This window comes from Carassius gibelio, chromosome B19 (assembly GCF_023724105.1).
Source record: "Carassius gibelio isolate Cgi1373 ecotype wild population from Czech Republic chromosome B19, carGib1.2-hapl.c, whole genome shotgun sequence".
Taxonomy (NCBI): Eukaryota; Metazoa; Chordata; class Actinopteri; order Cypriniformes; family Cyprinidae; genus Carassius; species Carassius gibelio.
This window is the reverse complement of record NC_068414.1, coordinates 35,697,426-35,713,275: the sequence shown is the minus strand read 5'-3', so window position 1 is coordinate 35,713,275 and position 15,850 is coordinate 35,697,426. Positions and strand designations below refer to the sequence as shown.

Genomic DNA, 15,850 nt, shown 5'->3' with positions numbered 1-15,850 from the left:
AATAGACATAGACATAGTTTTTGTGGAGGAAAATGATTGAATACACTGTACATGTTTCTGCGCTCACTGATGGTGCATCATTATATAGGGAGTCGTGGCCTAATGGTTGAGAGAGTTGGACTCCCAATCAAAGGGTTGTGGGTTCTAGTCTCGGGCCGGCAGGAATTGTGGGTGGGGGTAGTGCATGTACAGTTCTCTCTCCACCTTCAATACCACGACTTAGGAGCCCTTGAGCAAGGCACTGAACCCCCAACTGCTTCCCGGGCACCGCAGCATAAATGGCTGCCCACTGCTCCGGGTGTGTGTTCACAGTGTGTGTGTGTGTGTTCACTGCTCCGGGTGTGTGTTCACTTCTCTGTGTGTGTGTGTGTGTTCACTGCTCTGTGTGTGTGCACTTTGGATGGGTTAAATGCAGAGCACGAATTCTGAGTATGGGTCTCCATACTTGGCTGAATGTCACGTCACTTTATTATTCACTCATTATTCTCATTATAAACAAGGTCAAAACTTTTCCACACCTCAGACTTTGCTTTAGTTGCTGGTGCAACCAAAATGTAATCGCCAGAGGCAAGCCTCCGTTACACCTAGCAACCATTTTCACATCTTTCTCGCGCTAATCGAAACAGAACACATGGCCGCTCGTTTACCTTGCAAACCGGAGCGCAAGCCCGAGCCCGCGCAAAATTATATAAATTAAGCCCGAAGCCATCGGGTCCCATCGGGTTCTGGCAAAGATCTTCAGCTCTTTGCAGTAATCTCCAAATAAATCTAGTCAAAGCCGCGCTTGCTCATCCTCGTCTGCACGCACGCGCTGTCATGATCTAATCTAATGCACTAGATGAATAGGCTAGGTCTGCCTACCTCAACGCAAAAATTCAAAAAATCTGATATTTTCCAGAACCGACTCCAACAGGATCAGATTAATGTGAGCACCAGTGTGTTTTGCTGCAGCAGCGCCGATGGAAGCAGTTTATTGAATCAATTTAACGCCTTATATACGCCAAAAATTTGGTTTTGCATTTGTTAATAAAGTAAATAAAACGAAAACATGAATGTTTTAATGCTACTGAATAAAAAGAAACGATCCACTCGAAAGTCTCTGCTCATCATGACAGGACCTGGATCAGTGAGCTGCGTCTTGGCCAGATGACATCACTTCCAGGGAGGCATGTTGTACACACCCCCGTCCCTTGACTCCGCCCCCATGTCAAAACAGTGCCACTAAGAGAGACGTGCAGAAAAATGAAGCGCAAAGGGAAAATGGTATGGCAAGCTCAAACTACTGACGATAAATTAATAGATATGACAATGTAAATTATGTTTTGCAAAATCATTGCTTTCACACTGTTTCATTTATGTTTTGCAATTCTTTATTTTTGTTTGCAAAAAGCTAATTTATTTTCCTCAATATTTTTTGAGTATATATAAGGCGTTAAATTGACTCCATACCAGTTCACTTAATGCGCATCTGTCACAAGTGCCACAGTCAGTGTTGGGGTAGTTACTCAAAAAATGTATTAGTTACTTGTTACCAGTTACTTCTGTAAATTGTAATGAGATTACTTTACTAGTTACTGCATTTGAAAAGTAACATCACTACTTATTACTTTACTTTTTTAGGGCCCTACGAAATCTGTTTTATTTTTTTCCTAAATTCCGTAAAAAATTTTTCCAAATTCCGTTTTTCCATTTTAATATTTCTGGATTTTTTTCTGTTTATTTTTTTCTCAACTCCTTTTAAATGGTTAAATTTAATTTTATTAATCGAACACTTGTCTTTAAATTTAAACCGGACTCTTATTTTGACTTGTTAACATGAATACCTTTACGGTTCCTTGTATGTGATGTGAAGTTTTACTCAAATCAAACGGTAAAATGCTCATGAAATGAACGCAGCATGGAAAATTTCATAAGGCTATTTTAAGAAATAATTGAATAAATTAAGTTGTTTTTATTCATGTAAATATATCAATGACTTGCTGAAGTGCATGAACACCAGTATGTATTAGACCCGGAAATAACGTCTCTCTCGCTCTCTCTCTCTACTGTATAAAACGTACATTATTATTATGTAAACACATGTTTGTTTTTGTGTAAAGTGTGTTCATCCCATAGGTGTAATGGTTTTTATTCTGTAGAAACTGTATATTCTATGTCCCTTCACCAACCCTACACCTAACCCTAACCCTCACAGGAAACTTTGTGCATTTTTACTTTCTCAAAAAAACTCATTCTGTATGATTTATAAGTGTTCTGAAAATACCTGTGTCATACCCATGTCATTATACAGAGTTGTGTCCTGATATGTCAAGAGCAAAACTTCCACAAAATTTGATTTCTTGATGATTTGATATTTTATAATAGTGATTTTATAAATTTAAATAATAATCAAAAAAGTGGAAGTGAATGACTAATAAGCCAATAAGTGCTCCTCTGCTGTCATCTACTGGTTAAAGTGATGATTTGGTGTCTTTTTTTCACCACGAGGTATATTTCTGTTTAAAGCGGATCATTTTAGAGCTCTAAAGAGATGGAAATATTTGTGTGGAATGCTTGGAATCATTGGAAAAAGCTTGAATTTCTATCTGAAAAGCCTGAAATTAATAATATCAAGTCAAGTTAATAAATAACCAAAATGAACTGGGGTTGTTTTCGCAGCTGTGGTTGGCAGCAGAGGTTTGCTTGAGCTGCGCATCAGAAGTGGAAACACGTTGTGGTTTAATGTCTCTGCACTGAAAGGAAATCTGCAGTTTGATCAGTGCTTTTACAGACGAAAGACAATGGAGAAGATCATGCTCTTTTGTGTTTTTTCATACTTGATTGTTCAGATCAGCTCCAGCGGTAAATATATTCTACTTTACGATTTCACAATATTGAGCTTTATATACTTAGATATAATTAATGTTTAAATGTGTAAATAATCAGTTTATGATATTTTCCAGATGCTTCAGAACATGATGTGACTCTGTTAAGATTTCAGCGGAGCAAAACAATCACTCTGAACTGCAACACGACAGACAAACAGACAGATGAAATAGCCTGGTATCACCAGAATCCAGAATCTGGACAACTAACACTGCTGATATTTGCCTATGTCTTCATGAAAGAGAAAAATACGATCAATCAAAACAAATTCCTGACAGTTAAAGTAGATAGAAGTAGAAACACAGCCTCGCTAGATATTACTGGACTAATGGAGTCAGATTCAGGTCTTTATTTCTGTGGAACAAGATCAGTGAATTCAGACATGCAGTTTGAGAAACCCATCAGACTACAGATCGAGGGTAAGTACTGCTGACTTCTCCATTTCTCTCAAATTTTCATCATCACTAGTAACCTACTACACTCAAAATGTTTCACTGCAATGCCATATAAGAACCATTTTTTTGTGTTCCCAAAGAACCTTCTAGTGATCAGTTTAAAAAAAAACCCGAAAAAAGTGTGAAGAACATTTTCATTGTCCATATGACCGTTTTCCACTTAAAAAAAAACATTTGTGTTGTTTTTTCTTTAATGCAGTGTTTGTGCTCCAGATATGAATGATTCCTGAAATCTTGTGTGTTGTTGAGGAGTGATCATAAATCTGAAGCGATCATATATTTCATATATTTTCAGACAAAGAAGACAAAGTTCAGTCCATCACAGATCATCCAGAGGAAGTTAAGATCAAAGGTGAGAACTTTTTTTAAGAGTGTAACTGTTTATAGCATCGTGATTGTCACATTATTACAGAAAGTGCTTCACAGATGTAATTTCAGCATGATTTCATCACAGTTTAATCTCAGCACAATCGATCAGAATCTGTCTGACTTGATTCTGTTGTTTAATGAAAGCTGGTTTCTGAATGTTTTCTGTCTGTCTGTAGATGAAGTGACGCTGACGGAGCGTGTGCTGATTTTCAGTGGTGTTGGGTTGGCTGTGTTTCTGTGTTTTCTGGTTATAATCATTGCAGGAAGAAACATTTACTGTCACGGTTGGCGGAAAGGATGGACCGCAGCCGAACATGCTGGTCTGAATGTTCAAAACTCACCTAAATGACATTTGTGAGCTTTATTTTTGACTCTATCACAATAATCAGCATTTATACTTTAAACCAGACTCACCGAATGAATTCAGATGTGTTTCTGTCGGCCAGATCTCATAGACGTCTGTTTTATCTGTTCATGGCACAAACTTGTTCAAATAAAATGTCTTCAGTGTTAAAAGTGTTGTTGAGTTTCGATCAAATAAACAGCAGTAAAACTACCATGTCACGGTTGTATTTTTGATGAAAAAAAATTATAGAAATTATATATTTTTTTAAATATGATGTAGATCTAAACACACGGTCTGTGACTATAAACAGAAACAGATGTGAATGAATAAGTGTTTGTGCCGTCTTTCTTTAGTGAAATAACAATAAATACCACTTTAACTCTGTGTGACTAAATTGCAATCCTGAAACAAATTCATTTATTATGATCACTGTATCACTTATTATTGTAAAATTGATACAACATCAATGCGGTTTTAAATCTCTAATTAAACTACAAAAAAAAAAAAAAAAAAAAATCAAACAAATGGTTGCTTTTATCATGTTCATTTTGTGATTTCACTAATTCCAGTAATTTACTTCTGATTAGTTTTCTGATAAATCTTATCTTTGCTGGTGGTGAAATACTGTGGTTTCATTTCAAATATCTTCAGCTCTGTTCTGAGGATGAATGAAAGTCTTGGGGAGCGTAACAACATGAGGGTAAGTAAATGAGTGAATACATTTACACTCAGCTTACACTGACAGAAGTGCTATATAACAATAATTACAAATTACAATAAAATATTAAATAAAACAATAGAATAAAAAAAGGTTGAGTAATTAACCAGAGAAATTTCATTTGTGAACCTATCCCTTTAAACATTTCCTTGTTTGTACAGTCTGTACTTATTTGCTGCAAAGCATTTTTGACTCTATAGCTGTCACGGTTGGTAGAATTGTTGTGTCATTTTGATCTTATGTGGGTAGTGTTACGTGTATCTCGCTATCACTGATTGTTTCATGTGGACGTGACCACCTCTTGTTCCATCAGCTGCAGCTGCCACTCATTTCCTGCTCCCTATTTATTGCCCTGTCTTTCATCTTGTGTTTGTCAAATTTTTGTTTGAAGTCGCCCTTGATAGTTTCCTGTTCCTGTTTCACTCAAGACTAGGCTTGAGTATTGAGTAGTTTGGCAGGGGCGTCGAACTGGGGGTAAAACTGATTACCAGGGCCCCAAAGGAAGAGAGGGCCCTTGAAAAGTCTGGAATATATATTTTCAAGGGGGGTGGGGCCATTAGGACTGCCTATGCATAGGGCTCGGGATCTCGTGCAGTGCCCCTGTTGACTGGAACCTGAGATTGTGAACGTTAGCCATGCTGGTGATTCCACGTCTCCGCCATTTGCTGAGCCTATCGTTATTCTATTCACCATAGCAGCAAGGGGGATGAAGTTGGCGCAACAAAAGGAAGAGTGCGGCAGAAGGGTCACTGCTCACATTGTGAAAAGGCTGCATCCCTTTTCAGAGGTAGAATCACCAACATTTAGGTTAGTTAAGCAATAATGATAGAGCTAAGCTAATTGATACTGAGCTAGGGTGCATTTCCAAAAAGCATAGTTGCTAGCCTGTTAGCAATTTAGTTGGTTGGCAATGGGAAATTGTATTGCAACCAACAAAGTTGCTAACTTAGGACTCTGGAGCTGAGGGTAATTTTATGGACACTCACCTTGCATACCAGATGAAACTCCCCATCATGTCTCTCTGCCAGCAGTTTTCTGTCAAAGCTCCTTATGGTCAAGAACTCCCCAACATCACACTTACGAGTGATCCCATAACCCTCATCAACTCTGGCAATTACACAGAGACAATTCCATTTCTCCTCCCGGACGCCCCAGTTGCACCCATTGTTTTAGGCCGCCCTTGGCTTGTGAATCATAATCCTCGGGTGGATTGGGGATCGAACTCCATCACTATGAGGAGCGAGTATTGTCACGAGTCCTGTCTGGTGTCTGCTTGTTCGTCTGTGTCTGGTTCTGTTATTTCAGGGGAAGGAAGTGGTTTTTTTAAAAGTGCCCGCAAATTATCTGGACCTGAAGGAAGTGTTCAGTAAGTCCTGCACTGCTTCTCTTCCTCCATACTGTCCCTAAGACTGTGCTATAGATTTATTACGAGGAAAGTCCCAGTCTAAAGGCAAGCTTTATTCTCTTTCTATTCCTGAGAGGAAGGCCATGGAGAAATATATTTCTGCATATCTAGCAACAGGGTTCATCCGACCTTCCCCTTCTCCTGTGGGGGGTTCTTTTTGTTGGTAAGAAGGATGGTTCTCTGCGACCTTGCATTGATTACCGAGAGCTGAACAACATCACGGTGAAGAATACCTGTCCTTTGCCATTGATGTCTTCAGCCTCCGAGAGGTTGCAGGGAGCATCCATCTTCACATAATTGGATTTACGAAACGCTTATCATTTGGTTCGCATCAGGAAGGGGGAAGAACTTGAATATTTGGTTATGCCATTCGGGTTTTCCAACTCCCCAGCAGTTTTTCAGGGACTCGTGAATGAAGTATTGAGAGACATGGTAGATCAGTTTATATATGTTTACCTGGATGACATATTGATTTTTTCTTTGTCTCTCCAGGAACACGTTCAACACGTCAGACGAGTCCTTCAGAGGCTGATGGAGAATGGTCTTTTTTGTCAAGGCGGAGAAATGCACTTCATGCACAGTCTGTTTCTTTTCTAGTGTAAGGGAAACAGGTCAATTTAGCTCAAAGGGAATCATTTAAGATTTTAAAGGGAATTTGAACAGAATCACTGTTTCACGGTTGATCACTGAGACGCCCTGCGATTCACTGAGCGAGCCGTTTAACATCAAATCTGCGCTGGACATTTATATCCAAACTATAGTGAAAACACTATCAATTAGCACAGTAACAAGATCGGCAGTTTAAAACATTAACTTGTAAGCACAAAACACAAGATACTTCTGTTTTCAATATGAATAAGGCTTTATTAGATAAATCTAAGACAAATAAACTAATCTAACACATAAATGCACGCACTCACACATTCACACAAGTTGCAGGAAGATAAAAGTTAGGGAAAGATGAGTTTAAGAAAATGGAAATATGGAATCCTAAGTTTACAGCAATACGTTAAATTGCATAGACATGAGCAACCATCAATCACGCAATTAGCCCTCGCATTGAGTTCCTCAATGAGGTTAAAATTATATTAGATACACCAGTAAGGTCACAGTCTGGAGGTTACTTGCGTCTCCTGTGAAAAGGGAGCCCCGTTGAAAGGGCTATCCAGATGTCGCTGATTTGCTGGAAGTTCAGCAGTCGCTGAAGTGACGTCTTAGGAAGGCACGTGGTGGGGCGTTGGCTGAAGGTGCAGAGTTGTGTGGGCTGGTTTAAGTTGAACTCGATTACAAAACTTAACTCAGAACACGAAACTGTCAAAGGAAAAGAAAAGAAGTCAAGTTTGACGAGAAAAGGTGGTGTTTCTTCTCATCATGGCTAAGTAGCAGCAGGCTTGCAGGCCGAAGCACGCTGGAGCCGCGCTCAAAGAACAGTGATGACTAACAGCATGGCTAAAAGCTAAAGCTAGGTAGCAAAAGCTACAAGCTAAAAGCTAAAAGCAAACATGACTAATAGCAGAAGCATAGCTAGAGACTAAAAGCAGGCATGACTAGTAGCAGAAGCAAAGCTAACAACTAAAAGCAAGATTTTATGGTGTCCTAAGTATTAAAACTGGCCTGTTGGCCACACTTCTAATGTACAAAAGACAGTTTCTTTGCCATTCTCTTGACAAATATTTCTATGGGGACCAGAGGTTCAAAGCCCTTCCCCCCTTTCGAATTTCAGTCTGGTTCTTCTAGGTGGGGGGAAGTCAATGGAAGCGTTTACTCTCATGGGTTTACATGTGATGTTCAGCGTTGCATTTCCATTACGAACAACAAATTTGACACCAAATATCTCTTCTTCGAATTGAAATTGTAAATAATTGTTCTAGTGGTGTTAATGTTGAAAGCTGTTGTGTGAACAAGTTGGTTGGTTGGTCATCTTGCTTGGGTCTTGTGGCACATAATGTTTTATGACTTCCTGAGGAATTCGGCTCCGTGTTTCAAACACAGCCCTGATAGACTCTTTAATTTGTCTGGTTCGAGTCATTTCTGTTACACTAGGTTAAATCATCTCTTTTGAGGGAGTGTGCATGGATCCTGACAAGGTTAAGGCTGTGATAGGTTGGCCAAGACCAGATTCCCGTAAGCCCCTACAGTGGTTTCTGGGAATGCCAACTTCTATCTGCATTTCTTCTTTAACTTCAGCCAACTATTCACACCTCTGACCGCCTTGACCTCCTCCAGAACTACGTTCAGGTGGTCCGATACAGCCGAGACTGGTATCTGGTTCTGGACCTGATTCCTGGCCACGAGAGATCTGCCCTTATTCATCGTGTGGCTATCTGTTTATTCTCTGACATTCTGTTGTGAACCTGATTCATTAAATCTTCATGGCACTTGCATTTGCTTCCTCTCCTACTTTGCCGTTACAATAGCCCACTGATTAATGCTTAAACATTTTACAAACATCATATTTCAATAAATAAGAATACGGTCCTGTTCTGTCTTCATTGCTTTTGTACCAATGTTAGTTTTTACTTAGTCTTATGTAACTTTATTATCTTGAGTTTGATTAACTTAAACCAGGGCTATTCAATTGGCGGCTCGCCAATCATCTTCATCTGGCCCGTCAGAAGAGTAAATGCAGATCGCATATATGCTTGGAATTGTGTTTGCACTAAGTTAGTTTGTCCACAAGGTGGCAACACTGGCCCTAGCCAGCCAGAAAAGAAAAGGAAGAGACGCAACAGTGCCAAGTCCGCCATATCCCATGGAATTGGGCTACTACAATGTTGCCAATGGTTGTTTTGAAGCTACTCCAATAACATGATCTTTATCCCCTGGGATGCGAATTTAAGATGTGATTTTTAACAGGGGACCAGATAAAACGCGTTTGGACTAGTTTTGTACTAGTTTTGAGTAGTGTTGTTCAGGTTTTCTTGTGAAGACCTGGCAACAACTACAATCTTACCGAGAACCTATGAGATATGAGCTATGAGATATCCATAACTCTAGTTTAAAACTAGTATAAAGACAGCGTTATGGGTCATAGCGCAAAAATAGCTCAGACTGGATGAAGGTGATTATTAAATGTAGTATAGTTTGAAAGTCTGTGCTTTTGGCTGAACCTATGCTGACTAGCAACAGAAACACACACTTACTTCAAAATACAGTTTTGGCGAGTGATTTTTTTTAAAAAACATGGCCTTAAATGAGTTATAAAGTCTAAAATAATGGTAAAGAGCTGGTAGAAAACCTGACATGTTTCAGAAATACCTCACGCACGGCAGATTTTAAAGAGACAGCATGGCTTTTAAAGTGAATCTTGCTGAAGTCTGTCATTGATGGAAAGCACGGAAACGAAAAAGAGAAATCATGTGACTGTTCTAGTCGCTGAATAACTTTTGTTGCTTGAATAAAGATTAATCTATATAGTTTATGCATGTAGAATTTATATGTGAAAATTGTTTTACATTCAATTAAATTAAAGTTGTTATATTTTTCATAGCCTAGATAAATGTTAAAATAAACACTAAATAATTATAGTGTAATGTTGAATGGTTATAATGAATTGCTAAATTTGAGAGGAAGATGCATTTAATAGAGACATCATCAACAGTATTATCAAAAAAATTGATAATAATGAGACTTTGTAAAGAGATGTCATTAAATATTTAAAATATACCATCTTTATGTTGTTTCTACATTCATTTGGAGGTTCAGTGTGAAATGATGACACTATATTAGTGATCAATTAGTCACAATTAATTACAGAAAATGTGTGATCAATTAGTTTTATTTAATTTTATTTTATTGAAAACACAAATGTTAACCTTTCATAGACGTTGCTGTTGGTAATATTCATTTTACTGCTGAATATGCATTTAATTTTAATTCATTATTTTATAGACCCCCCCCCTTAAGAGATCGGAATGGCCCCCAACCCCTTTGGCCCCCTTCAAATTTTCACTACGATAATCCGGCCCTCAAATGAAACTAATCGAATAGCCCTGACTTTTAAGTAGAGACCATTTAAGTAGCTATGTAACTGTTTAGACTTTTTTTATTACCTGAATTCAAACAGACTGAGTGGAATAAACCTATAATTGACTAAACAACAATTAAAAAATACAAGTGACTCAATGTGTAGGAGTTTACAGTACTCATATTTATTGGTTTTAAAAATTAAGGCCATTGGTTCGAACAGTTTGAGATAGCTTGATTTTCACAGCGTTAAGACAGGAAGTGGAAACACGTTGTGGTTTAATGTCTCTGCACTGAAAGGAAATCTGCAGTTTGATCAGTGCTTTTAAGACGAAAGACAATGGAGAAGATCATGTTCTTTTGTGTTTTTTCATTCTTGATTGTTCAGATCAGCTGCAGCGGTAAATATATTCTTCTTTACGATTTCACATAATTGATCTTTTTTTTATACTAAAATATAATTAAAGTTTTATCTAAATCATTCCAAAGGATCAATTTATTATGTTTTGTAAATGTTTCAGAACATAATGTGACTGTGTTAAGATTCCGGCAGAATGAAAGCATCACTCTGAACTGCAGCATGAACGACAGATTCGCCTACAGATTCAGAAGGGCATGGTATCACCAGAATCCTGAATCTGGACGACTAGCACTGCTGTCTGCCTACTATAAAAGCATTCTAAGCTATCAAAGACATCGCATATTTGCAAAAATAGGGGACAATCTATCCTCGCTAGTTATTACTAGACTAAATGAGGCAGATTCAGGTCTTTATTTCTGTGCAACACCAAAGGATTCAGACATGCAGTTCATGCAGTTCAACAAACCCATCAGACTAGTGATGGAGGGTTAGTACAGCTCTTCAGTTTCTCTCAAATCTTCATACTGTATTTAATGCTGAGAATTATTTTACTGTTTCTCAATTTGCTTCAATCATCACTTTTACTGCAATGACACAGAAGAACCATCTTTGTTTCCACAAAGAATCTTCTAGTGATCAGTTCATAAAGAAGCATTGTTTTCTGTAGTGTGAAGAACATTGGAATCATCTATAGAACCGTTTTGAATTCTTATTCTTATTGAATTCTTCAAATCATGTGTGTTATTGTGGAGTTTGTTGTTATAGTAATAATATTGAATCCCTTTGTGTTTGAGTAAGTGATCATATTTTCAATATTTCAGACGGGCTGACAGACAGAGAAGAAAAAGAGGATGATGAGATCACAGGTGAGAGCAGAGATCATTCTTACTCATTTTTAAATTGATTTAAATTCTAAATAATGATTTTTATTTCAGGAGTCAAGTGCATTAGTGTATTTGTTATAGGTTATGCAAATTTTAATTATCTAAAGATCCTTTTGTCCAATGGAAAAATTACATGAATGTTCTTCATGAATCCATTGAGGCGAATTAAAACTTTTTCTTTTTAAATAAGTGTAACTGTTCATATGTACCGAGCAACATAATTACTTGTCACATTATAACAGAATGTGCATCACAGATGTAATTTGAGTGTGATTTTATCACAGCTCAGACCCAGCACGACTGATCTGTATCAGTGTCTGAATGATCTGTGTTTCTTTATCCTGTAGTTTTATTGGTTTCTCTGTCTGTCTGTAGCCTCTACAGTGGAGGTGATGCTGACGGAGCGTGTGATGGTGTTCGGTGGTGTTGGTCTGGCTGTCTTTCAGTTTTTTCTGGTTACAGTCGTTGCAGGAGGAATCATTCACTGTTACGGTTGGCAGAAAGGATGGTCCGCAGCTAAACGTGCTGGTGTGACTGATTAAGAAAATAACTGAATTTGTGTGCTTTATTTTTCACTCTATCACAATAATCAGCATTGCTGTATGTTATCATTGATGGTGGCTTCAGATCTCATTTAGACTTCTGTTGTGGTAAAGCATTAAAGTGCCCCTCTTATGCTATTTAAAAGGTTCATAATTTGGTTTTGAGAGTCCTCAACAATAGATTTACACGCATACAAAAAAATAAAAAAATAAAACGCGTTCAATGACTCTTTTGTACATGATTCTCAAACGATTCATCTGAAGATTCATCTTTCCAAACCCTTCCTTTTGCCTGATGCTACTCTGCTCTGATTGGTCAGAAATGTGGAGTAATGATAAAGCAATGCAGTTTGTAAACCAGCGCATTGCTCCATCCTTTATCAAGACTTTAAGTAATAAGAACAACCATAAGAACATTTCTAGAAAATAGCGGCTAACAGCTGATCAGAAGAACATGAGTTAGCCAGAAACCTAGTGTATACACAACACAACACACAAAACTACAGATTCGGACAAACTGACTGATTTCTGGTTTATGAATCCCACATTAAACTGGTGGAGGTAAGAGAAGCAGTCGTCAGTCAAATGATGGGATTATAATGCAGGGGTGTCGTAAATTATTCACTGCATTTGACTGGGTTCAATTTTTCACACAATTGTTGACAGATAATCGGCAGGCATCATGAAACGAATAAAACGAATAACCAGCCTATATTCTAGTAATGTGCAAGCTAATAAGCAACTAGTTGAAATACCCTGTAGTGATATACGCTCATTTTAACTCACAGTTCTGCTGCACAATGCACATAAAATATCATCAGATGCCTCCATAAATTTACCTCCAAACATGATCAAAAAATGTTGCTCTTCTCTCTAATTACACACCTGTCTTCTCTTACTCTTTGCCAACCTATATATTCATTCATTATTATTTTTCTTTATATATATATTTTTTACCTGTATTATTATTTCTATCATACTGTATGTTCTATTTCTTAGCTGTAGTTGATATTTGTTCAGTACCTCTATATTATATGTTGGAAAACAATTAAAATAATATAAGGTTTTACAAAATCATTTTGTAAGTGAATTGATACATTGATGGATCAGAATCTGTTCTGCTTTTTGAGTATTCTGAGACTATGGACTAAGCAGCATGTTAATTTATGTATTTCTAAAGAAAACAGATATGTTACTTATTCTATGTGAAATTTAGTTTAGTCTACAAGAACAGTGTACATATGAATTTACATCTGCCATTCATATAGGGTTCTGGCAGTCTATGTCATGAATAGCCATGCTATCAATCTATATATATATATATAACGTTCATCGAATTTTGATCTGATCATCAATCCGGTCTTTGACAAAAACTTTGTTCAAAATGTTTTTTTTTTATGAAACCCATGTTCAATTGTGATAAAAAGAATAAATAAAGATAGACAATTTTCTTGTGAAAATGACCAAAAATGCTGGCGCTGGCTGGAAACATTAATAAACGCTGGCGGGGAATGAGTTAAAGTACAGTACTGTGTTTAAAAGTATAAAAATTAACACCTAAATAGCAGTACAAATTCACTGACAGAAAACTATACTTAGAAGTATACTTGCAGTATAAAACAATTAAACAAGTAGTTTACTGAGAGAATACTTCAGAATCAGAATCAGAATCAGAAAGAGCTTTATTGGCAAGTATGCTTACGCATACAAGGAATTTGTTTTAGTGACATAAGCTTCCAGAACACAGAGACAACAACACACAGACAAAAAAAAAAAAAAAAAGAGATTTACAAATTGGCAAATAAATAAGTGTATAAACAATTGTGTTATAAATGATAATGGAATAGGATTGAGTGAGATGCGGGAATGTTCTAGGATGGAGGGTTAACAAATAAATATAAGGATATTGCACGTTTATAAGCATAAGTAGGGAACATTTAACTGTTCATGAGGTAGATTGCCTGGGGGAAGAAACTGTTCTTGTGCCTTGCTGTTCTGGTGTTTGCGGCTCCAGATGGCAAAAGTTCAAAAATGGGGTGACTTGGATGTGAGGGATCCAGAGTGATTTTATGAGCCCTTTTCCTCACTCTGGATGTATACAGGTCTTGAAGGGTGGGCAGGGGAGCACCAATAATCCTTTCAGCAGTCCGAACAGTTCTCTGTAGTCTTCTGATGTCCGATTTTGTAGCTGAACCAAACCAGACAGTTATTGAAGTACAGAGGACAGACTCAATGACGGCTGAGTAGAACTGTTTCAGCAGCTCCTGTGGCAAGTTAAACTTCCTCAGCTGGTGAAGGAAATACAACCTTTGCTGGGCCTTTTTCACAATGGAACAATAGTTCACTTTCATGAACTAAAAAATATGTGCTACAAGTATTTAACAAGCAAACTATCAGCATACCTTTAAGTTCACTTCTAGCATGGTTTGAGTATAAATGAAAAACATAGTTGAAAACTAGTTGTGTATTAAAAGTTTACTACTGTAAATTCATACACTGAAAAGTAAGCGAAATATAAAGCTATATAAATGCAGTCCATAGTTACAAAATGAACTTGAAGTAAATGTTTTATTTGTAAGGGCAGTTGCCGCTTCACTTCTCTAGTCTGCATCTCTGCCAAAGTCAAAACTGTGAGGGTGGGAAAAAAAACTGAAACGTTAGCTAAAGCCAAGGACAGTGTTTTACGAGAAGTCCAAGAGGATTTGAAACTTCAAAGTCCTCGATATAACGTAGAAAGTTCAATCTTAGGTTGTCTTCCGAGAGCAGGGGATTTGCAGAATAGTAAGTGCCATCCCAAAGAGATGAATCATTTCCATCTTCCCCTTTACTTGTTTCAGTACATGTTTTTTTTCTCAGCAACTCTTGCCAACCACAACAAATTGCACATTCATACATGTGTGCTTTGATTTGATTAAACACTCGGCACAGGGCTTGACATTAAAAGGATAGATATCCCCAAAATGAAAATTACCCCATGATTTACTCACTGTCAAGCCATCCTATGTGTATATGACTTTCTTCTTTCAGATGAACAGTCATTATTACATTTTTCTGGCTCTTCCCAGCTTTATAATTGCAGTGAAGCTCAAAAAAGTGCATCTATCCTTCATGAAACTGCTCCACACGGTTCAAAGGGGTTTGGCTTTCATTAGTTAACACTTTAGTTAACCTTAGTCAATACATTAACATTCACAATGAGCAATAACTACATTTGCTACAGAAGTTATTCATCTTTGTTAAAAAAAATACCATTCTTAATTCATGTTAGCTCATTAAAAAAACACAGCTGTAACTTTCGATTTTAACAATGTGTTGTTAAATATGTGAATACCTAAGATTAATGACTGTTCAGAAGAGTTTTTCATTGGCAGTTTGTTAACTAATGAAGCCCTAATGTAAAGAGTGAACGAACAAAGAATCAAAACACTTTCAAACAATATCTCAGGCATGTTGTAGTCCAGATTAAAATGTAGAAAAATGTTCGAAAATAGATAGCCTATAAAGTCTTAATATTTAAGTATTTGGTGCTTTGATGAACACCATAGTGAATCCACAAATCTGAATCTGCTTTTTAAATTATTTAAATATGTATTAGAAAGTAGCAGCTGCTTTATTTATGGCATTTCCAGGGTAACGGCTGCATTTTTCTGCAGTTTAGTGCCATCTGCTGTCAGAGATTGAAAGTGCTTTCATAAAAAATTAAGAGCAAAGAATTAGCATCAGGTGTGTTTTGTGTTTACATTTAATATATAATTTATGAAGCAACTTAAATCTGTATAGTGTAAAAATTATTAATTGTTATATTGCAATCCTGTCTATCAGTTTCAACTAAAAACTTACCGTCAACAACAACAGATGTTGTATCCATCCATCGATTCTGTCATGTTTCTCATTGACACGCCCCCAACTCGGACACTTGGAGCTTAAAGAAAATTCAGA

General features: G+C 37.1%; 1 protein-coding gene across 2 annotated transcripts in view; it reads left to right on the top strand.

The window, feature by feature from the left end:
- The first annotated feature begins 2,664 nt into the window (after positions 1–2,664).
- LOC127978689 (uncharacterized) overlaps positions 2,665–15,850 on the top strand; it is a 76,796-nt gene continuing 63,610 nt past the window's right edge. The window contains exons 1-4 of one of the 2 annotated variants that reach the window (XM_052583563.1): positions 2,665–2,841; positions 2,943–3,284; positions 3,616–3,672; positions 3,866–4,552. In XM_052583563.1, coding sequence (XP_052439523.1) covers positions 2,781–2,841; positions 2,943–3,284; positions 3,616–3,672; positions 3,866–4,038 — 633 coding nt within the window. In that variant the 5' untranslated portion in view covers positions 2,665–2,780 and the 3' untranslated portion in view covers positions 4,039–4,552. Of the gene's footprint in view, positions 2,842–2,942; positions 3,285–3,615; positions 3,673–3,865; positions 4,553–15,850 lie in introns of those variants that run through there. The other variant, XM_052583565.1, reaches the window with a different exon arrangement.